Source organism: Gobius niger, assembly GCF_951799975.1.
Source record: "Gobius niger genome assembly, chromosome: 7".
Taxonomy (NCBI): Eukaryota; Metazoa; Chordata; class Actinopteri; order Gobiiformes; family Gobiidae; genus Gobius; species Gobius niger.
In genome coordinates, this window is record NC_136858.1 from 14,103,217 (window position 1) to 14,125,597 (window position 22,381).

General features: G+C 43.5%; 1 protein-coding gene across 14 annotated transcripts in view; it reads left to right on the top strand.

The window, feature by feature from the left end:
* LOC306965446 (calcium-activated potassium channel subunit alpha-1a) overlaps window positions 1-22,381 on the top strand; it is a gene marked incomplete at its 3' end in the record, with an annotated part of 143,428 nt that overhangs the window by 101,518 nt on the left and 19,529 nt on the right. For 8 of the 14 annotated variants that reach the window (XM_079559877.1, XM_079559869.1, XM_079559876.1 and 5 more), the window contains 7 exons: window positions 509-595; window positions 1,586-1,662; window positions 11,990-12,083; window positions 15,729-15,855; window positions 17,731-17,955; window positions 19,162-19,354; window positions 21,810-21,923. In XM_079559877.1, the coding sequence (XP_079416003.1) occupies window positions 509-595; window positions 1,586-1,662; window positions 11,990-12,083; window positions 15,729-15,855; window positions 17,731-17,955; window positions 19,162-19,354; window positions 21,810-21,923 (917 nt within the window). Of the gene's footprint in view, window positions 1-508; window positions 596-1,585; window positions 1,663-8,657; window positions 8,739-11,989; window positions 12,084-15,728; window positions 15,856-17,730; window positions 17,956-19,161; window positions 19,355-21,809; window positions 21,924-22,381 lie in introns of all 14 variants that reach the window. The other 6 variants (XM_079559874.1, XM_079559880.1, XM_079559868.1 and 3 more) reach the window with 1 other exon arrangement.

Sequence of the window (22,381 nt, forward strand, 5' to 3'; positions counted from 1 at the left end):
TACTGTTACACTGCCAGTGACAAGATACGATATATTCAAAAAGCCTCATGACTGTTCATTCCCTTGTAGCGGCTGTCAAACACTAACCAGGGTATTCTCTCTGTACTACCACACAGCCATGTCTGAGTGGCTATCACAGCATATGTTTCTGTAAAACGTATCCCAGTGGGACGGCCATAATTTTAATTCTTTCCGCCCTCATCACCCAGATCTCTTTCTCTGTCCCTGTCGCAATCCCCCGGATGATCAGAATCCATTCCCCAAAGCAAAGAATTAAAATTCAATGTGCTTCCATACTGTCGTACATTCTGTCCATCATGTGAGTAACAGCATCTGCAAATTGACACAAAGGAATCATGCAAAAAACAAAAAAAACAAGCAGGACAAATCAGGTGAAACCCTCCAAATGTCTGTGTACCATTCCTCTTGATTAGCATGTCGTGTTAGCCGTCTAGTCTCTGCTCAAATAGTAAGGACAACACTGTTTCTATCTGTTTGATCCACCCAGTATCCTCATAAACCCGGGGAACCACGTCAAGATGCAGGAGGGAACGCTAGGATTCTTTATTGCCAGCGATGCCAAAGAAGTCAAAAGGTAAAAACCTTAATTTCAAAAAGAAGCTGAAAAAGAGGACAATGGCTCCATAACTGTCTTGATTGAATAGTTAGTCTGATGGGCATCAACTGAACCCATTGGACTAACTCAACATCAACTCAGTTTAAAGCCCATTTTCCAACACATCAACCTGATACTATTTTGTATTTTTCTCTTGGATGAGCATTAGCCACAATGCAGTTTATGCATCGGGGCTAATGTTACGCTAGCACCCAGAGCAGCTGAAATACTGATACAGCACACATGTTTTGTTTATTATGCGTCATGTGCTTTTCATACCGACCTCCCTGTTCTTATTCACACCTCATGGTTTTGGAATAGTACGAGTATCTAGCTTTGTCCATATTGACCAGGGGACCCCACTAGGATGAATGGGAAGCCTAATAGGATATGTGGGCTGGCTCCGGAAGTTCCTTGCTCTAATGGAAACTGAATGACTGAAGTTGAAAGAAACTTTTTTGCTTCTTTAAGTCAATATTAAACACAGGCTTGTCACTCTGACCTCCATGTTTGCCATAATACGCTATTTTGGCTATTTTCATTTTTTATTATGCTAAATATAGGGCCAACCAAATAGCTAGCATGAAAAAGCTTCAGTTAGCTCGTGTTGAATATGGGAAACCACCCACACTTAGTCCATCGTTATTTTACAGTCTATGGTAGACACTTGCACTGTAGTTTCAGGAAGTACAATTAAAATAAGTAATGTAAATAATAGTGTCGGACTATTAACTAATGAAGTGGTGACAGTCATTTAAAGTGCTTGCCTGTTTTAGAAAATCCAATATGATCGTAGTACAAAATAAATAAATAACGAAAATGGACTTCACTTTATCAACTCTAGAACTTCCTCCTCAAAAATGCATAGATTCATGACGTGTTCTTTCATTTTTCCATGCACCAGATATTGCCCCATTCCCCACAAACCTACAAAGTAAATATATGCTTATTGTGCGGGTGTATTTTCAGAGCATTTTTTTACTGCAAAGCTTGTCACGACGACATCACGGACCCAAAAAGGATCAAGAAGTGCGGCTGCAAACGCCGTGAGTAACCTTCTCTGACCCCGTCCACCCTTTCTCTCCTTAACCCCTCACTCCCCAACCCCAAACTCTACGGGTCAGTCTGTCTCACGATGATTACAACTATTCAATGCTATTCAAATTGATGTTCTGTGTGACTGTTCTTATCTGTTAGAACTGTCTTTAAATATCAGGTAAAATCATGAAGCATCCATTTACTGATCAATGCTTGGCTGTGGATAATTTTAACTGGTTGTAATGTGACTCTCCCATTTTCTTTTTTAAGTCACTGTAGACATTTTAAAATATAAACGTTTGTTTCTTAGATAGTGGATTACTTTTCTCTGTCTGTCTTCCATTGATGGACGTTGTGTTTCCTGTATTCTAGTTCTTAACAAAAAAAAAAAAAAAGAGTTGAATTTACCCTGACAGTTCCATTACAGTAATGGAAGTTTGTCTGAATGTCCTGTCCTGTCGTATTCTGTTCTCTTGTGTTATTTTTGACATGTTTCTTTACAACCAGTGACACACTTTTGATGTTATTTCCTTCCCTGCTGCCATTGGAAAACACGCCTTTATTTTAACCACTCTCTGGTAGTGATATATTGTGAGTAAATATAAAAAACACGGAGATGGGTGTCCTAAAGCCCAGAGTGCAGTGCAAGTGTTTTCTATTCTCCAGCCAATAGCGCACTGTATCGATGTTGCATGTTACCAGTGTAGCTTTTGCATCCCTCTCCCTGCCACTCATCTACACTGTCCTCAGACCAGACCCCATCCAAAACAGCAGGATTTAGGCCGTCCCATTCATGACAAACCTAGCCCCGTTCTGCTCCAAGTTAATCAGAGGATGAGTAGGAACGCTGCACTTTATCATTCTGAGCTCAGATTTGGCTTTATCTATGTCCAAGCCCTTTAAAAAGTACACTCTGCACCAAAAGTATTCAGTTGATGGAAACCTAACCTGACATGTAGTAATCCAACAGCCACCACTCACAGAGGGGAATTAACTCGAACCAAATTTATCTGTCTTATGTCAGGAGACGTTTGTGTGGCTTTCAGAGAGAAGAAATGCCCTTGTAGGCCTTTTATGAGACAGGTTGCCAAAGCAAAATCAAAACAATCTGGTTTTGACTTTCCCCTTTCCTGTGTGATCTCAGCCTTGGTCCTAAGCCCTCCTGGCGCAGATATAGAAGAGGCTTCAGAGATCATCAGTGCCTCTGGGAGTTGAAATGCCCTGCAACAGCGCTGGGCTTTTCAAACCTGGACCCATGCTCTTCAGTGTGCGGCACTAGTACTGAACGTCAATACTGTTAGATCACCACTAGATGGCGGTGCTTGACCATAAAAAAAATCCGTCAGGGCCTTGTTTGCAGAGGAAATACAATGGCCTTAACATTGACTGATTTGAAATGCAATCCTAAACTATGATGCAATTCCATAATGCAAACATTTTTGTTATTCTTGCTGACATATGCTCATGAGCACTTTGCTACAGCCTATACTCGATACACTGTGCTAAGTCATGCCATCATGGATTACGACTGAATGACCAAACAAACAAGCACAGACTGGCAGCCACATGTTGAATCCTCTTGGACTAAAGCCTCCAGTTAGGGCCCCATGATATTGTTGGAGAAATCTGGGTATTTGTGAAGTCAGAAGTCAAAGACATTTTGTTTCTATATGTGTGTGTATGTATATGTGTGTGTGTGTGTATACGTGTGTGTGTGTGAGTCTCGTGTCGTCCCATTGCTTTCCACCCATGTGTCCACAGTCAGTTGTTGTAAACATATTAACTGTGTCCAAGTGTCGCCATATACTCTGAAGTCACTGGTTCTCAGCATGAAGCGATCCTCCTGCTGCTCGCTGCCATGTGCACAACTGTTTTCTGACTGTGAACAGTTATCTCTATGCCTCTCTTTCGCTTAAACCAAAAGACTCTTTGTGCATGCTCACTACCTGCTCATAAGGCTCATAAGGCACACGCGTGCATGCCACGGGATACAACAGTCCCTAATACATCGATGATCTTTGAGTCCCTGTCTTTCCTTGGCCAAATCTATGACCCCAGCGCAAACCATGTCTTCTTTCCCGACGTGACCTCTCCAGTCAAAGATGCTGGTGGCCTCTGTAGAGGTGCCAGACAGCATTAGCTGGCTGTCTGTTTGCACCTCGCCAATGAAAGAACAGGGAGCAGGGACTGTTTCTACCCACAGTCACAGCAATCTACACATGCTCCTCTGGGGACTTTCACTGCGGCCTCTTCTGGGCTTCAGGGTTCAGCACAGCACACAGACAAACAGCAGGGAGCTGGTTAGCATGCAGCTAACGAGAAACCAAAACATGCATTTAGTCCATAGATCGAGATTAAATAAAGAAAACTAAAAACTACAAAACACATTGTAGGGCTGCACGATTTTGCAAAAATATTCCAGTGAGATTTTTCTGGCAACATTTAAGACTTGCAATTTGTATTTTAAAGTCAAATATATTAGTTCAATATATCCAGCAGCAAATACCACTGGAAAGAAGACGTTGAGCAGGCTTTATACATACAGTATGTTTACAATTCATTTCCCACATTTTAAGGACTTTGTACTGCTGAAATAATTGGGTACTTTACATGATGTCCATTATTTTTGCATTATCTAGCACTGCGACTGTAACACTTTTTGTGCGGTTTGACAGTGTGTCCTGTCACACTAATTTCACACTATGTTGCATTTTTAATAATAATTTTAAAACGTTTCTGTTTCAGCAAAGGATAATTATATGTCCTGCTGTAAAACTACAAACTGTAATTGTTAGAATATTTGGATGGATTATTCCAAAATATACCAAAATTATAAATGTACTATATTTTAACCATTGCACATAGTTTGTGTTAGGTCCCACTGAGCTTTTAATATCTATGATTATACATTTCTGTTGATAATTTTCATGTGTCGCACCGCAGGACATTTTCCAGGAAAACTATGACAAAAGCTCATAAATAAGATTGAAAATTAAAAGATATCTTGAAATCAACAATTGTTTTAAAAACGACAGACCTTTCTAAATTGTAAGATAAGATAAGATGATACTTTATTGATCTCACAGATGGAGAAATTGCATTCGATGAGAGAGCATCCGGCAGCAGCACCCATTCAGTGCGCACCACTCTTTTATCACTCGTATTTGCTTTAGAATAAATATTTTGGCAAAACAAGTTGGTGTGACCCCCCTAAAAGTCAAGTACCCAATTGCAGTCTTTGCAATTTGTTAGTTGTAACCTTTCAAACTGAAATTTCAATTTGATTGCAATAAATTGTGCAGCTCTCACCACACAGTATATGGACAACAAATATCAAAGCACTGACTGCGAGAACTACCACTACACTTAACATGATTGAGGCCCTTCGGGAGCGCTGCAGTGAAACACCCGTCTGATCTGGCATGTAGTCTGTAGTGTAATGCATTGGTCAGAGTTGCTCCAGCTGCATGATGGGATACAGGTACGTGATCCACTCCTTTAGCCAAACGGAGGATGTACAAATGTCTGACACATTGTTTGAAGTTTGCTGCTGAAGACATTGCTCATTGCTCCTGTTCATGAATGCCCTCATCTATTTCCTTCTTGTCCCCCTTTTCCCCCATTGTTTTGCCTTTTGATCTGTTACAGCCTTAGCACACAGCTTGACCTCGGACAAAAAGACAAAAAAAAACAAAAAAATCCAAAAACGTTAATATAATGTGGCCTCCTTTTCATCACGAAGCATTTCTACTGAATTGGCCTGAACACAAAAGAAAGTTGTTTGAAGAAGTCGTGGGTTCAAGTCTGTGCTTCCGAAGTGTCTAAGGCTTGCACTTTTCTGATGAAGAAACCTTCCGACTTCCCCCTGGACTGAATATTTCTCCTTTTTTACCATTAACCTGCTGCTTTTCCTCTTCCTCTCATCCCCAACACATGACTGTAGCCAAGATGTCCGTCTACAAACGAATGAAACTGGCATGTTGTTTTGATTGCGGCCGGTCAGAGCGCGACTGCTCTTGCATGTCAGGCAGTGTACATAGTAACTTGGACACCCTTCAGAGGGCCTACCCACTTTCCTCTGTCTCTATTCATGATTGCGCAACCACTTTACGTGCCTGTAAGTTACACCGCCCACACATGCTGTTACGTGTCCGTGTCCGTGCCCGTGCGTGTCCAGTGTGTGTCCGCGCTGTTGTCGTCTTTCACTTGTCTGTCCTCATAACGCGTTGTTGATGTCGTTGATGTCGTCGATGTCGTCGTGGCTTTGTGTGATCGTTGATTTGCAGTCACCGTACCCGAGCGACTGGCTTGTTTCTCTGGCGAAACACACCAGCGGTTTATTCAGCTAACCAACGCACTTTTGATATTGAGTTGAAACGGGTAACGACATCTATGTACAGTACTATGTCCATCCGTGCGGGTGAGTGTCGTGAGTCCGTGTCGTGGCTCTGTACAGTGATAGCAGGTGCTAGCATGCCGCATCAGTTCAGCAGTTGTTGAAGCATTGGTGTTTTGCTGTGGTTATAACTGTTACAGGTAAGATATGTGTGCGCACTCAAATGCTTCTTCCAAGTGTTTATCTATAACCGATACCCGTGTCAATTGGAACTGAAAAGATTGTTCACAGAGACGTTGAATTCTGTTTTTAATTTTCTGTTGAATCTGTTTAAGTTTTCCTTTGTTTTTCTCTTTTGGTTCAGGAATGATTATGTTTTTAAGCCACGATATTGAAATATTACTAATATTTCCTCACAAAACTATGGTCAGTTCGTAAGGGCTAATTTTCCATCAAGATTCCCCACGCCTCTGGCTTTTTGTCGTGCTGTACGTTCCTATGAACAGTGAAATTTCTAAACAGGAAGAGTCTTTATCCTACAGGTGAACTGAGAGTAAATGAAAGAGAAAAGAAAGCACGGAATAGAGCGTGATGGCTTGATAAAGAAAAGGTCTGGGCCTCGCTCCCTCCCAGGTTTCCTCTTAAGTCAATGGGAAATACGAAATTGTCCATCAATTAGACATGGCAGCAGTAGACCTAGCTATCAAAGCCTTGGGTTCAGACGTACAGATCTGATTTCCTTCTCAACATTCTCCCAGCGTCTGCCGCCTCAGCCTAGATTAGTGTCAAACATGCCATGATGAGTTTGGCTTGGCCTCTTGTAGTTGGGCCTGCGCTGATATCCCTCGGTACCAATTACTGGCCATTACATGGTTACTGATCTCACTTCTCCCTCAGCCCCCCGTTGGATTTCAGGAAAGCCTCCACTGTCTTAGATTTCGAGCCCCTTTTAGCTCCGACTTTGTCTGAACAAAGTGAGTTTAGTGCAGGAGTGCATTGGGCTTTGTCAGTCAGGGATTGCTGGATTTCCGTTCCCCTTTTTCCTCCTTTTTCCACCAGAGCAAGAGGATAAGACGTCTTTATCCACAGTGACTTCATCAGCCTGTACATCTGAAGCTGATTTTCATTTATTTCTTGGACAGGAGTCTGCCATTGAATTCCCTGTGGTCTGGGATGGAAGTCCCATTCCTCACTCAACACAATTTTACACAGTGAATTTTAGATTCTCTGGACAGGCACAGCAAGATACTCTGGTATTGACATTATATTGTAAAGTTCTGTGAGGAGATTCAGTTTCTAATTCAGAATATTCACTAGATGAACTTTGAGGAGTCAGAATTGCCCTAAAAATGTAGGTATGGTCAATCTTTTATAGACTGTTTTGTAACAATTGTTAATTTACTTAAATCAGCGTTCCAATAGACACGTCAGTGTTTATGACACCGTCTGTTCATGTAAAGACACCGGTCTGATGTTGGCCTTGTGGGGCCTTGTGCCCAAGGCTCTGGCCTGTGGGTTTAGTCTAGAGTTGGTTTGGAGGCAGAGTGGGGGTGTAACACACACATATATTATGTGTCTCTGCGTGAGCGTGCATCTGCATCTCAGTGCTGGAGTCCTTATCCATCTTGACACAGAAATTATGTTTGCGTTTTCATTTTCCCAGCCCTGCTGGTCCATCACCAAACAGGGCCTGACAGCTGCTGTCCACCAGGCAGGCTGCGCGCCCCTCCCCAGCCCTCCGTAGCCTCTGTCCTGTGCTGCCTGGCCATGCCCCTCTGTAGCCCGTTAGTGCAGGGCTGTGTGGAGCAGGAAGATTGTCTCAGACAGATGCCAGGGCCACTGTGGCTGCCTGTTTGAGGATCTGTGTCAGAGGCCAGCCCTGGGCCCTTTCAGTGACCTTTACTGCTGCAAGACACTGCAGTGTGAGCTCAGTGCTACCACCCAGTCCCACTGTGCAGTGTGTCTTCACCTCAGCCAAGGTCAACCACCTCACTCTTAGTACACTCTTCTGTCATTTAAAGGTAGAGTAGAAATCCTTCCATCTGTGCTTTGGGAAGGCTGTTTTGAATAGTGATGGTCTGCTGTCTGTGGTGTGGATGTCTACATGGAATATACTCCAAACTTTAGCTCATCATACTGTCATCTCCATCCACTCAGGAAAGTGGAAAGTCAGCATCAACTAAACCTTTCATTTCATGAAATGCCTTAGATTGAAGCACAGTCACTTGATGAGTCCACTACGGTCTGTGTGGCTGTCGTGTCATGTGTTTGTTTTTATGGCGTCCACATTTCCTCATTACCTCCATTCATTCCACTCCATCTGTGTTTGCTGTGCCATGCCTCTCTGAATGTGTCTCACAACATCTGTTTCTGTGTGTGACCTGCCACTGTCTTTGCATTCTCCTCAGCCAAATATAAGTATAATGGATATGTCACATCACGTAAGTGTTTCTCTGTCCTCCTCACTCTGCTTCAGTCTGTTACTCTACACTCCTCACTGTGTCGTGTGTAGTTAGCACATGCCCCACTGTTGTAAAAGTAATAAGTGATATAACCTATGATATAAATAAGGAAGTAAACATACACACAAACTGAAAGATTTTGTGTATGCCAATACTGTACTTTGTAGTTGCTTCAAATATTCTTTTTGTATTGTGCTGCATTTAGCAGCAGATGGCGCTACAACACCAGGGAACAGTGGAAGTCAAAAAGAGACTGGGGTGCGATTCAAAGCCGATTGCAATTTAGGTAAATCTTTAGAAAAATTCCTTGTACTGGTTAAGTAGCCTTTCTTTTGAGAGTGCTCTTTCTTCTGTCTACAGCAGTTCATATCTGTGTGATGTTCATTCATTATATGATCCTGTTTAAACTCACTGACACTGAGCCACAGCCTTTTCTGTTGGTTTCATCTTGTATCTACCTGTATAGTGGCTGCCTCTTTTAACAAAACTAAAAGCAATTCCCATTTTCATGAAACTAAAATAGAAATGCATGGCCTGTTCATGCAGTTTGAATGCTCTCGCAGCACACTCTGTACAGCAGAGCCAGCTCAGCTCACACACGTATTCCTGCGCCCATCATCCACTCTGCATTGGGTCGGGCCGCGCATGCAGGACAGTACCATCATGTGATTAGCATTTCACGAAGGGACAGTTGCCGTCTGGGTTGTTCAGAATGCACAGTGGAGCTGCCAGAGCGGCTGAGCGTGCTCTAACGCTGCACGTGTTTGACAAGGGCCAGATGAATCCAGGAGCTATCGGTGGCGCCCCGTAAATCAAGGAGGCAGCTGACGGCTGGGATAAACGTCTGTTTATCGCCCGAGGCCACCCGAGCATGCTTTTTCTACCAAACAACCAACAACCACCCTTCTACCACAGGGAGAGACAGCCTCGGCTTCTCCCGAGCAACTTTACAAGCACATATATAGTGAGCTCATGTAGGTCTGCTGTGCCTCTGCATGCATGAGCCCAAACAGATCATATAGAATACATAGTGTCAGACTGCGTTAGTGTGCTTGCTCACACCAAAGTTAACAATTTTCTTAAATATTTCCTTTACTAATTTTATATAATTATATCTTTTTAATAATTAAAGTGTCGTTATTAAAATGAGGCTAAAATGAGGCTGAATATTTTGACTTTACTGCCCTGAATCAAAACTAATTTTCGCTATTGAGATTGTTGTTTTAATGATATCAAATGGAAGTGCACTAACAAAGTAAATGTTGTGATGTCAGGATGTTGTTGCATGATGAAGACATTGTTCTCCACATGTAATTAGACAGAGGACATAGTTAACCTGACTAAAATGAATTCTACCTGAGCATTAAGTCTCACATTGTTATTCTTCATTGTTTGACAGTAAAGGAGGAAGTTAGACCATCTTTACAAAAGCGATCTATTAAAATCACCAGCTGCACCATCACTGCAAATTCCTTGATACCCAGCCCTCAGCAGCCCAGCCAGGACGCCATGCTCAGCCCAGGCTCTGCCCTCATCCCTCTTGTTAATAACCGTAAAGGAAGCCTGCTCCCGGCGGGGCCCTGTGACCCCGCGCAGCTGCGCCTCAGTATCTCAGGGCCGGGGGAGTCCGGGGCCCGACTCCTGGTCGAAAGCCGACTGAACCGGGCCCGCAGTCTGCCAGTGAAATACCGCTACCACCCCAGTAACGCCATGCTGCACAACCAAAGTAGGCACTGTTGGTTGCCCTTAGCGGGATGCATCAGCCAGTAACCCCCATCCTGCCTCTGAGCTGCATGACGCTCACTTCAATGGAGCTGTTGTGATGCTACTAGTGCTACATGTATGTTGGGCTACTGCAAACTACTGACAGCCTGCCTGTGATTGATACTTTACACTCATTTAGACTCAATAACTACATTTTACATTTTTATTTCTTACCATTACACACAGTGTTGAATTACATTACGTCCAACCCCTGAAACCAGATGCCTTTTTTAATGTGGTATTTTCAAATACATTGCATATAAAAAATGTTTGTAAATTGGCGAGCATCTGTGACAGTAAGTATCCCGAATGTCCGCTTGTATAAAGCAAATGTCACAGACTGACATTTTATTAGGAGGCAGAGTCATGTTTCTTATCTTTTATTAGCAGAATTAGGTGACAGCTGAGAATAGGCGCCGACAATAATGAGATTCCACATGCTTGGAATAGTCCGGGCTGGCAGTGCGCTCATTGATTTACACTAATATCATGCTGTGTTATTGATTCCTAACCAAAGGACTAAACGGGGTTTGAAGTGACGCCGCTCTTGGCATTTGCACCGGGAGAGGGGCAGGGTGGATGCGCGCTCCTGGGCGCCTGTCTAAACGCTCTTGAAACTCCCAGACAGTAGTGAAGATCAGACCGCAGTTAGTTTGACTGAAGTCTTCTGACGCTGTAAGCCCACGGCCTCACTCCGCTCGCCTGCTCTCTCCGGTCCTCTGTCTAGGACTCCAGCTGGAAAAGTTTGAAAAGAAGATAGCCCTTTTTTCTCCTAGCACATCAAAGCACGCCAGAGTTGACAGGAAATCATCCCGGCATCAAACAAAAACTGTCAAATGTAAAAAAAGAAAAAAAGAAAAAAAATCAATGTTATATATGAGATTTTATTTATTTTTTGCCCTGCGAAGTCTTGACCTTCTCCTAACTGTACGCTCCTAAAAACAAACAAACATCACAACCCACTAATTTTGGCCTAATATGCTTCATGTTGTAGTTTGGTACTAAGTGTTGGTGGCATGGAGGTAGACCTGTAGAAGAGCCGTTAGCGCCCAAACTGGAATGATGGGGTGGGAATCGGAAAACATCGGTAACGCTACATGACAACCACACACCATTAAGCATTTGTGAAGCATTGGCAGCTTTCATTAGCATTTATTAAGCTTTCCTAATCATTCGTTTATCATTTATGAGCCCAAATAACGAGGAATGCTTCGTAAACGTTTAACAAATGGTGATCAAAGTATCTACTAATGCCTTACAAATGCTTATTAATGTGTGGTTTTGACAAAGTGCTGCATTTATCGAAACAAATCTCATTCTAAATTTCATCTTCATCATATCTGTCCCATCTTCATCGCTTTTGCCCACGCCCCGGTACAGCGGCAGTGTGTACCATCACACGGCGATCAACGCAGAGCCTGTAAAGCATGAATTCTCTGATGCAGACTGCTAGGACCAACCGGCAAAAAAGAAAAGTCTAAGAGGAAGATCGCAAAAAACAAAACAGACATAGAACTGGCGGGCAAGTTCGCAGGCAGTAACGTGGTTTTTCTCCGTGGTTGTCTCCTGCCTATTTTCCAATTTACATTTTTACTAATGCTTTTCTGTATCATTTTCAAGATTCCTTTCCCTTTTTTTGTGTTTATTTTATTATTATTATTATTATTATTATTATTGCAACGACACGTTTTTTTTTTCTATATACATGTCACGTCCAGCTCACTTTACCAGCTGCCTGTCTGTAGCGCTGACATCCTTTGCGTGTGTTCGCAGTCGAAGACGAGCACCCGTCAACGCTGTCGCCCAAAAAAAAGCAGCGCAACGGAGGGATGCGAAACTCACCCAACTGCTCGCCCAAAATGATGAGGTAAGGCGCCGATTCCGTCTCTCTCTCTTTCTTTCTTTCTTTTTCCCCCCGCAGTCTTCAAAAAGTGCGAGCGAGCCGGGGAAAGAAGGGAGTGACGCGTGATACTTCAGAAAGATGGAGGTGGGAGCGCGGATGGATGGGAGGGGGCAAATTAGACGTGGCAGAACGCGAGGAGAAGTGCCCTGTTTAGGATGGCACGCTGTCAGCTGATAATGACGGAGCTGGAGTCATGAGAAAAGGGCGCACAGAAGCTGTTTGAAAACTCCCTTTAAGAAAAAAAAAAGCTTCGCTGCCACCTCTCCCGGTCGGGTCCACATGTACTCCTTAAACAATGCTGGCACTAATGACACCGGCGACCAATCAGAGCGGCCCGTGCGGGCACTGTGCCCCCGGGCGAGCGCTCTATTGTGAGAACCCCTGCGAGTACTGTTTCTGCTACTTAAGGCCATATGTGCAACGCATCGTCACAATCAAATATGAATTCAGATATTACCTTCCTTTTATCCTGTCCTGCGGAATTAGGCTGCTGTTAATTGATTTTGAAAGATAAAAGGCGCTGGGTTTTTGTGCGCTCTGGTGGAAAGGCAGGGCTGGCAACACGGAAAGTCAGGGGGAGACGACGAGGTCGAGCAGCAGAGTGCGGCACTAAATATAACAAGGTAGAAATGTAAAGTCAAATTAGTTTTGTGTTTAAACCTTCATAACATCACACATGGAGAAAATGTACAAGACGCTTTAAGGAAATGTGTGCGTGGAATAGAATCTATAAAGTACTTGTACATTTCACCCAAAAAAAAAATATTAGTTGTAAAGTTATTGACTTTTCTCTTTTCCTGGTCCATATGCCTTTGGTTCCTGGAGTTTTCTTGAGCGTTGGTCCTGGTTGCCTCCCTGAGGCAGCTCTCCTCCTACTGCACTGGCAGGCCTGTGTGGTTTTGTCCAGTCCTCTGGTCGGCCTCCCCCTCACTCCTCTCACAAAACAACCGTTTAATAAGCCTTCACACTTGCCAAACCATTAGCCCAACACAGAGTCATACCCTTCAGTCTGCCGCTCTGTAGCGGAGCATCGTTTTAGATGCCCTTGCTCAGAGGGAGAGGAAGCTTAAGAAAACAAGTAGACTTTGGCACATTTCCAGCTAAGTGCTTGTTTAAAAGGCTGTTTAGTTTGCCTAACTTAAAGCACAAAGCCTTTTCTTCTTTCCCTTTCTTTCTCAGGAGAAGGTCCCTGTTCGCCATGTAATATATGCATCTGGGCTTTGATCTCGCAGTGATAATAATTCTTGCGAGTTATTTACTCAGTTTGGAAAACGCTTCAAAGCAGTGTCAAAGTTTTCTCTGCTTTAGGGAAGCTTGTGCATTCTGCTGGCTCCTGGGTACTGGAATGACAGGTCCTCTGTTATAGGTGTAGGTTTTTTCTAAATCTTAGCCCTCAGCAAAACATCAAATTACCCATCACAGTCCACAGCCCCCTCCGCAGCCGCCGCTGTCAACATATAACACCACATATATTAAACAGTGCTGCTTTACAAGGTGCATTTTATGCACAATGAAAAGTGATTGTTTGAGGTAGCCTTAGGGATACTTTATTCTACAAGCAAGGAGGGGGAAGCAGAGCAGAGAGCGAGAAGAGAGGGAGCATACGTATCAAGTATGGTTTTTACAGGACTAGCAGCCTGAAGGCCTTTGTAAATAAATAATGATCAACAGATTGGCTGTGGGCTTTTGAAAAGCATGCCTTTGTCAGTTTGCATGATGGGGAAAATTTTCAAAGCAAGAGGCTGCCTTCATAGTCTGGCAGAGAGGGATTGGGGGAGCGCGCCCATCCCTTGCTTGTGACTACAGAGTGATACACTGGAATAACTCAAGAGTGTTTGAAATATACTGAGGGAGAGAAAGATGGAGGAAGAAAGAGACAGTCAGTGAGACAGAGGCCTGAGACAAGCAAGGGAAATATTTGTCCTAAATAAAAGCACAACTAAACTAATTTAAAGTCAGTGTAAGATTGTAGCCAATCTGTCAATGTACTTCGTAAAAGATCATTTACAAAACATTCTCACACAATGAAGGTTTTAGTAAGTAGCTGCGTTGCTTGTGTTACATCATGGTGGGGTCAGCATAACTCCGAGCTCACCCTGACAGCAGTCCAGAGGATGAGCTGCTGCTGCAGTTTGGGCGTGGCCCTGTGTCTCTTGTGTCTCACGTGTGATGTGCGCAGTAGCTTCAGTCTTCAGCAGGGAGCAGGCAGCAGCTGAGAGGAGGGGAAGTGAGGGCGCCTCTGACAGGCTGCCACTCAGTGCCTGACAGCTCTGTGAAAGATAGCTGTCTTGGCAGAGAGAGAGAATGGAGCGGCAGCCCGCCTGCCAGTGCCAGTCAGCCCCTGTGTGGAGGCGAGCCCAGCCGCACATTGAAGTGACGCAGCCTCCGTCGATTTGATTGGCGCAACACGCAGCTTCGGATGAAAGATTGAGGCTGAGTGTAAAAACACTAAATGCTGTCAGTGTTATTATCACCTGCACTAACCGACAGAGAGAGGGGTGAGGGAGAGAGAGGGGAGCTAATTGACAGCTTTTTTTTAAGGTGAACTTTTCCTGCGATGCAGCCAGCCCAAATGCAGAGTGAGGAGGAGAACATCAAAGCCCTGTCAGTGAGTGACAGTGTTGATAGGCGATAGAGGAGTGAGACTGAGAGAGATGTTTGTCAAATTCTTGAGATATTTTCTCCCATTTGACTCAAACGTCTGTCTCCCAGCATTTCCCACTTAAGTGTAACGCTGCTGTAACTGCAGATTTGGTCATATCTTGTATTGTACATAAATTGCACAGTAGTGTAGAATAAGTCCATGATAACAATATGGTGAGCAGAGTAAACGTGTTGTGGCTTGGCTTCACAGCCGCTGTGAGAAGGTGTCTCATGGAATGAGTGCAGCAGTGGAAAGCTCCTGAATCAGGCCTGACAGGAGTCCTTTCATGGTCAGTGTTACAGCGGATAAAAGTCAGCAGCCACTGCTTTGGATTAGCCTGTTTAGTTGTGACACACCGATGAAACATTAATGGCCTTCAGTTGGGAAAGCAAATGTGATTGGGCAAATTCCTGAAATATTTAAAGTGTGAGCCTGTTGGAGCTTTTACTGTGTGCGCCGCATGGCGTCAGGAGCTGGGGAGAGGCTAAGAGCTGCTAATTGGTCTGTGTTGTCATGTCGCTCAGTCAGGAGCACTCTATTATGTTTGCCCATGCCAAAAGAGGGTATGTTCAAAAGAAGGGCTGCACAATGTATTGGCAAATTAGCGTGGTCGCAATGCAAGGTGACACAATCGCAAGAAGCCTCAATATTTTATACTTCAAGTCTTCCATCACAGCCTTAAGCAAAAAGCTTTGGAATTTATGACTTTAGCCTTGTTTTGGTCCTGATTTAGCATTTATGTCAAAATGCTAATGACTACTGTTTTATTAAAGTAATGTATTGTTGAAATGCTTTCATAAACTATGGAAATTATAGCAATATTGTAATATTTTCACATGACCATGCAGCCCTTTTGTAAAAATGCAAATAGGTTTTCCGTGATGAGAAACAAATATGTATGGTCTAATAGTGCATGGAGGGATGATCGTTTACATTTACACTTTTTCACCTGTGTTTTTTTGCAGTAGACACGACCCGCTCCTCATTCCTGGAAATGACCAAATCGAAAACATGGACTTGAGCGTGAAGAGGTATGATTCCACGGGAATGTTTCACTGGTGCCCGTCTAAAGACATCGAGAAGGTCATCTTGGTAAGTGCAGCAGAAGCACTGTTTCATAATCCGCCCATGTCCACAGTCTTCAAGTATGTATCGCAAGGCCAAAAGAAAGCCAAAGACAAATCCTATACTAATTTGTATTGACATTTCTCTCACTGCCGCTCTGTTGTTTCAAGGTGAGTTTAATGTTTTTTCATGTCCAGCTCCGGCATGTGTGAAGAGATACTCCACTCCACACATGGGTTTGTTCACTGTGCTATAAGGAGGCCGCTTTGGATAAATGATCATGTCAGTGTTTCCCAACCAGGGGTGCAGGGTTCTTTGAGTTCGATATAAAGTGTCTGTATGAGGTCTTTTTAAGGGTGTGTGTGGAGACACTGCAGGTGAATGTGGGAGAAAAGAAATTAGAGCTGTTAATTATTGCGTTTTCCGTAATTTTACATTTTATTGGCCTTTATTTTCAGCGACGAATCGTAAATAAAGGATAGAGTTTAAATTTATGGTTTATTGATATATTGGTTTCAAATATTTGTGCAGATGATTTTTTGGATCTTATGCTATCTATAGGTGAATAAATGTGTAAAAATGTCACCTTGTTTTTTGGGTTCAAAGCTAAATAAATCAGGCAAGGAATTAGATATTAAAATTACTTTGAAAAAAGATGATAACATTATTATGAGTACAACACTGGAAAATTGGGAGCAAGAGTGTAAAGAAATGGGCTCTAAAGTTTTGTAATGTCTGCACATGCACAGCTGCGCGTGTGTTTCTCCTGTCTTTAGCTGCTGCCATGGCCACGGCTGCCTCCCTGAAAAGGAAATTACCATATTTGGATTCCAGCATCATCTTTGTTGCCTTTCGTGCGACATGTGGATACCAAATACGTCAGTAAATGTGAATGAATGCCCATGTGAAAGACGAGGGGGCGCTCTTGCAGTTATTGTTGTTGTTATTTCCTGAAATAAGCATCACAAAGGGTGACATTACTTTGACATTCAAACTAAGATGTAAGGAGAGAAAACTAGCTAAAATTCTCAACATTGACCACTGTGAAAAATGATGTTTTCACCTGCCGTGTCTCGCCTTAATTCATTTTGAATCACGACTGAATATATTTTCTTTACTTTAAAGGTCCTATATTGTTATTATTATTTCTGGATTTTAAACACTTTTAGACACCATAGCCTCTGTATTTATCATTTAATAACAACATAAATATCATTTAAGATAATTCTTATAATAATAACAACATTTGAGCGTCAGGACTTGTATTCAGCCAGAGAATTGTGGAGTTAAGCAGTTAAGATTGAAGTTAAAGCAAACCTGCGTGTTGTAGCAAATGATCTGTAGTCAGGGTAGAAGTCATGAGATATGAGTGAAACATGTCTGGTGAAGGAATGAAGAATTTAACATAGCATCACCTAATCACAACTCCAGGTCTGTTTTTAAACTATACTCATGTATAATAATCTAATGCACAGAACATGGTTAAGACACTTTAGGGTAATATGGACCCTTAAAGATTAAATATCTTCATTCATTTAGGTCATTTTCTTTTGTTGTTATTTCCCTGCAGATGCAATAGTGTTTGCATCAACAAAAGCAGAACGCCTTGTATTTATTTAGCACTTATTTTGGAATGTTTTGAGTGTCGGCATGTTTGGAGTAAGTGCTGCGCAACAGGAATAAGGTTGGGAACCACTCTCCGACGTCCACACGAATGCTGTGTCGCTCAATCTTTTTTGCACATCCTAACTTTCTGAGCTAACTTTTTTTTTCCGAATGTCCAACTCCTATATTTAAAAATATATTGACAGCCAGTCCCTACTCCCCTGTTTTCTCCTCTCACACGTCTCTCGGCTTCTTCCTCTCTCTCTCCTCTCCCCATGTGCACTCCAACCCGGGCAGACGCGCAGCGAAGCCTCCATGACAGTGCTGAGCGGCCATGTGGTGGTCTGTATATTTGGAGATGTCACGTCCGCTTTAGTGGGGCTGCGAAACTTGGTGATGCCTTTGAGAGCCAGCAACTTCCATTACCACGAGCTCAAGCCCATAGTGTTCGTGGGCTCGCTCGAATACCTGCGGCGAGAGTGGGAGACCTTGCACAACTTCCCCAAGGTGTCCATCCTGCCTGTGAGTAACAAATAATTAAGATAGATAAAAAGTGTGTGATGGTTTTGTCATCTGTTTTAGGCAATGAAAACCTACTGTACTGTATAACTTGAAATGCTCTGCATTGTGGCTTTAAAATGACACACGTGAGGTACAGCGTAAGCCCAGTCAGAGACCCAAAACCCACAAAATCATTATGATACAAACCGCAAAATTGTTTTGAATTCCCTCTGAGTCCTGCTCTTTCAGAGAAGACCCATAAAGTGACAGTCTGTAAGTTTGCAAAATGAGGAGAAATAAAGTGAAATTTGAAAGTAAATTCACTGGTCCTCTCTTGGACCAGAAAGCCGCTCCTAGTAAACAATCAAGCTCCTCCCCCTCCGTCCTGATTGGACCTGGCAGGCCGGTTCACAGGAAAAGCTCATCCCATTGGTCAAAGTGGTATCCTGGGGTTTCTGATTAGTGTCTGAAACCAGCAGAGGGAGGGACCGAGAAATAATATGATTTAATCTTACTTATGTTACCTCAAATTTCAGACCCAGGAGGTCAATTATAGACAATCTATTACATTTCTAAAACATTTAAACTTACAGGCTATTACTTTAGTTGCCAAACACACGATTAAACATGGTCAAAGTATAATTTTTATAGCCTATCTTTTTACTGCGAAAAAAATTGCCGTAATCTGCTTCACTCCAGGTTTAGTGTAGACAAAGTGGGTAAATGGTCGCCTCAGGTCTTAACAACATATGCACAAGTTGAAGCTGGTATCGAACCACCAATCTTCCTGTTATGAGACGACCACTCCCCCACCTTACCCCGGTCGCTCCACTGAAACGCCTCGTCAGTTGAACGATGGCTGTATGATAGCATCCGTCAGCCCCTTATTCAAAGCAGTGCCTTTCCGAAAAGCGGCAGCACAGATGGCTCCGCTCGCCGCCTTAGAGCTTGTTAGGCCCGGTCTGATTGATGTTCGCCAAAGCCTCCCGAACACAGCCCTCAGCGCGCGCTAGCCTTTGCATTAGTCCACGTCTCTGATTCTCCAGCGCCCGGTGAGATCAGGAGAATGTCAGCGCCTCCAAACATAAATACTCGCTAAATAATTTCCCCAAGCTCCACCCCGTTCCCTTCTTAAATTTGTTTTTTTCTTTCTCTCCCCCATCCGTCTGTCTGTCTGTTGTGTGCTCTCCGTTTGTCTTCTCTCTCTCTGTTCCTCTCGCCCTGAAGGGAACACCATTAAGTCGGGCAGATTTAAGGGCTGTCAACATCAACCTCTGCGACATGTGCGTTATACTGTCAGCCAATCAGAACAATATCGAAGACACCTCACTGCAGGATAAGGAATGCATCTTGGCATCACTCAACATCAAGTCTATGCAGTTTGATGACAGCATTGGAGTCTTACAGGCTAATTCCCAAGGTAAGAAGCGCCCTGTTACACTGTGCTGCTGTGGCCAGAGGGGACAGGTCGTGGCAGGGAGAAAACACAGTAGTCAGAGATATAAAAAGAACACCAGAAGTGGGGAAAATGAGATGGTCACAGTACTGAAGTACAGAGTCAAACACACACAAGCCCTGCCTATTAAAGACATGCTCAGACTGCACTGTGCCTGTAAAGAGATGTGCCGCTCATTCCAGTCTTGTCCCTGGTAATTACATGCTGCTAAAGATCTTTGATAATACTTTTTAATGATGTAATCACCATGACTGTGTCATCTGATGTTGTTCACAGGATCTGCTGTCTGGCAGATCGTATGGAACAGATTGTTGATGTTTGCAGACAAACACACGAACCTGGCGTCCCATCAGGCCTCATCATCATTAAGCCGCGAGTACAAATCAGCAGGCAGGCCAATTCAGCTGCTGCTCATTAGTCAAAACAAAAGAGCCTGGCTCTGTCTGTATGTGTGCACTGTCTGTATATGGGCACATCCACACAGGTAATCTAGTCCTTATGATGGGCATGCCCTGGGCTCTGCTCTATTTAGTGCCACCACATTGGCTGCTGTAAATACAAATCTACGCTGAAGATCCAAGAGGCTATTATTTTTTAGTGCAGAGCACTTCCACATGTTTTAGGAGAAAGCCGATGGTGTTATTCCTTTGGCCGTAAATGAGTGATGCCCTGTCAATAGCAGTGGCACACAGGAACAATGCGGCGGGGTAAATCTGAGAACACACCGCTCTGGGGAGCAGTATACACACACTGTCACCTCATGAGCCTATATCCTCCCACAGCCGATGGATGCAGCCTATTGTCACCCATAATTGGGTCTTACATCAACCAGCCATTTCAGTGATAAATACTTCACTTTAAAACACACATACTCCGCTCAGAGACATGCAATCATGCTTAGACTGAACACGCACTGAGCCAGACACTATTGGATCACTGCTATTACTTCTGGGAGTCCTTCCTCCTGTGCTCGTCTCATTCAGACATTGTCTGCAGAATTTCAAACAAGAAGGTGCAAATGAATAAGTAAACACGTGCTTTCCTGGGGGAGAGCGTCTTACGGCACTGAAGCATGTAGTGAACCACAGAGCAGAGGCGTGCCCAGGGGGCGACAGGGAGAAGGCCTGTGTATGCCACAGATCACTGCTCTATTATACATGCTGTTAAATACATGATGTTACAGAGTGAGCCTCAAACGGCCACAATAGGGACGGCTAAGTTTGTCTAACAAATACAGCTTTTATTATTTGTATTACTGTATATAGCATTTCACACAATGCAGTAATTTTTATCTTTATTTAAACAGCATACACTTCAGACAAACAACAAGTAACTCATGGTGCTGTAGCACACAGTTTCTGTGAAGGAGACATGTGCTCACTTTTGAACTGTGGCCTGTTTGCTAACAGCAGGCCTCATGTATCCGTTTTCTAACAGTTCGAGTTTGTGCACACTCTGCACTCAGTGAGCTGTGTTTAGTCTGATGTTCACTATGATTCCATAAGAGCTGCTCTTCACTTCTGCCAGTGGTTCCAAACTGGCTGTCACTCTCAGAGGTGCAGGCATCATCTTTTATGGACATGGACAAAATGATGTTTGCTCTGTGTGCGCTCCTACTCCCGGATGACTCGCAGTGTCAAACCTCCACTGTTTCCAACTTCAATAATTGGAATAACAAGACTTGTGATGGCCGGGCCTCAGTTCGCTGTGTGCTCTGCACTGTGTACTAAACTACTCTGTGTCTGCTCGGTTGCAAAGGCCCAGCACATCTCTTTTGTAATGTAAGCAGCTCATTGAGTTTCCTGACAGAATCGGTGTGCACACTCAGACACACTCTCCAAATATGCAGTCCTTTCAAACTTTGTGACCTGAATATATTCCCTGCATTATGTTTCCATGGTGTGGAACTATGCGCTGGCATTTTGCTATAGTCAGCACTAAATGATGGATGTCACAACACAAGTGATGCATTATGTATATAGCATTACAGATTTAAGGTGTTTACTTGTCACTTTGAGGAAATGCAAAAATGTGAAGTCATGTGGATTCAAACCCCTGTCACTTGTATTTCATGCTTCTGTGCCACGCCATTTTCCATAAAAGGTTTTCTAGATCCACTTCACCAATTTTTGTCATAACAAAATGAACAACATTTAAAATTTATGCATTCCGTTGATGGAAGGTTGTGAATGCTAAATATGTCGTAGCTGACCTCTAAAAGGATACAAACTACATTGCAGTTTTTAGTCAGCCACTTTGTCGACTTACCTTCGTGCACTCCCCTCTCTTCGCACTGTCACTGTGTGTATGACTACTACATCCTGCTGGGTGAGCTGACATGCTCCATGTGTAATGGTACAATGCTATTGATACAGACAAATCCCCCACTTTGTTTAAATTTACGGCGTGTCATTGACAGGTTTCACGCCTCCTGGAATGGACAGGTCGTCTCCAGACAACAGTCCAGTGCATGGCTTCGTGCGGCAAGCTTCTGTCACCACCGGGGCCAACATACCCATCATCACAGAACTAGGTGAGACTCTTTCCACGTAGATATAGGCTGTAAATGTTGCATGCCTCCTCATCGAACCATAAACCCATCCGCAGAGATGCAGTGCCTGTAAACAAGACAAAACTCCCCGCTGCTAGCATCTCATTCAAGGCCAAATGTACAGCATCTGCAAGGCTGCATTTCTTGCTCAACTGTTGGATCTGTCTAGCTTTTAGTATTCAGACTAAGGACACCATGCTATTTGAAGATGTCAGACAAGCATTTCCAGGTCTATAGTTACATGCCCCGCTAATGCACAGCTGCGCGACGGTGAGAGCAAGAGATGGAATAAAGGAAAGCGAGTGAAAAGGTAGAAGAGGGGGAAAAAAGTGCGTCGGTTGCAAAATGGGCCCATTTATTAATAACAATGGCAGCGGCTGTATTCCCAGTGGTGGCGGGGACTCATGAAACTTTCAGATCTCGGAGGGGCTCAGAAAGCA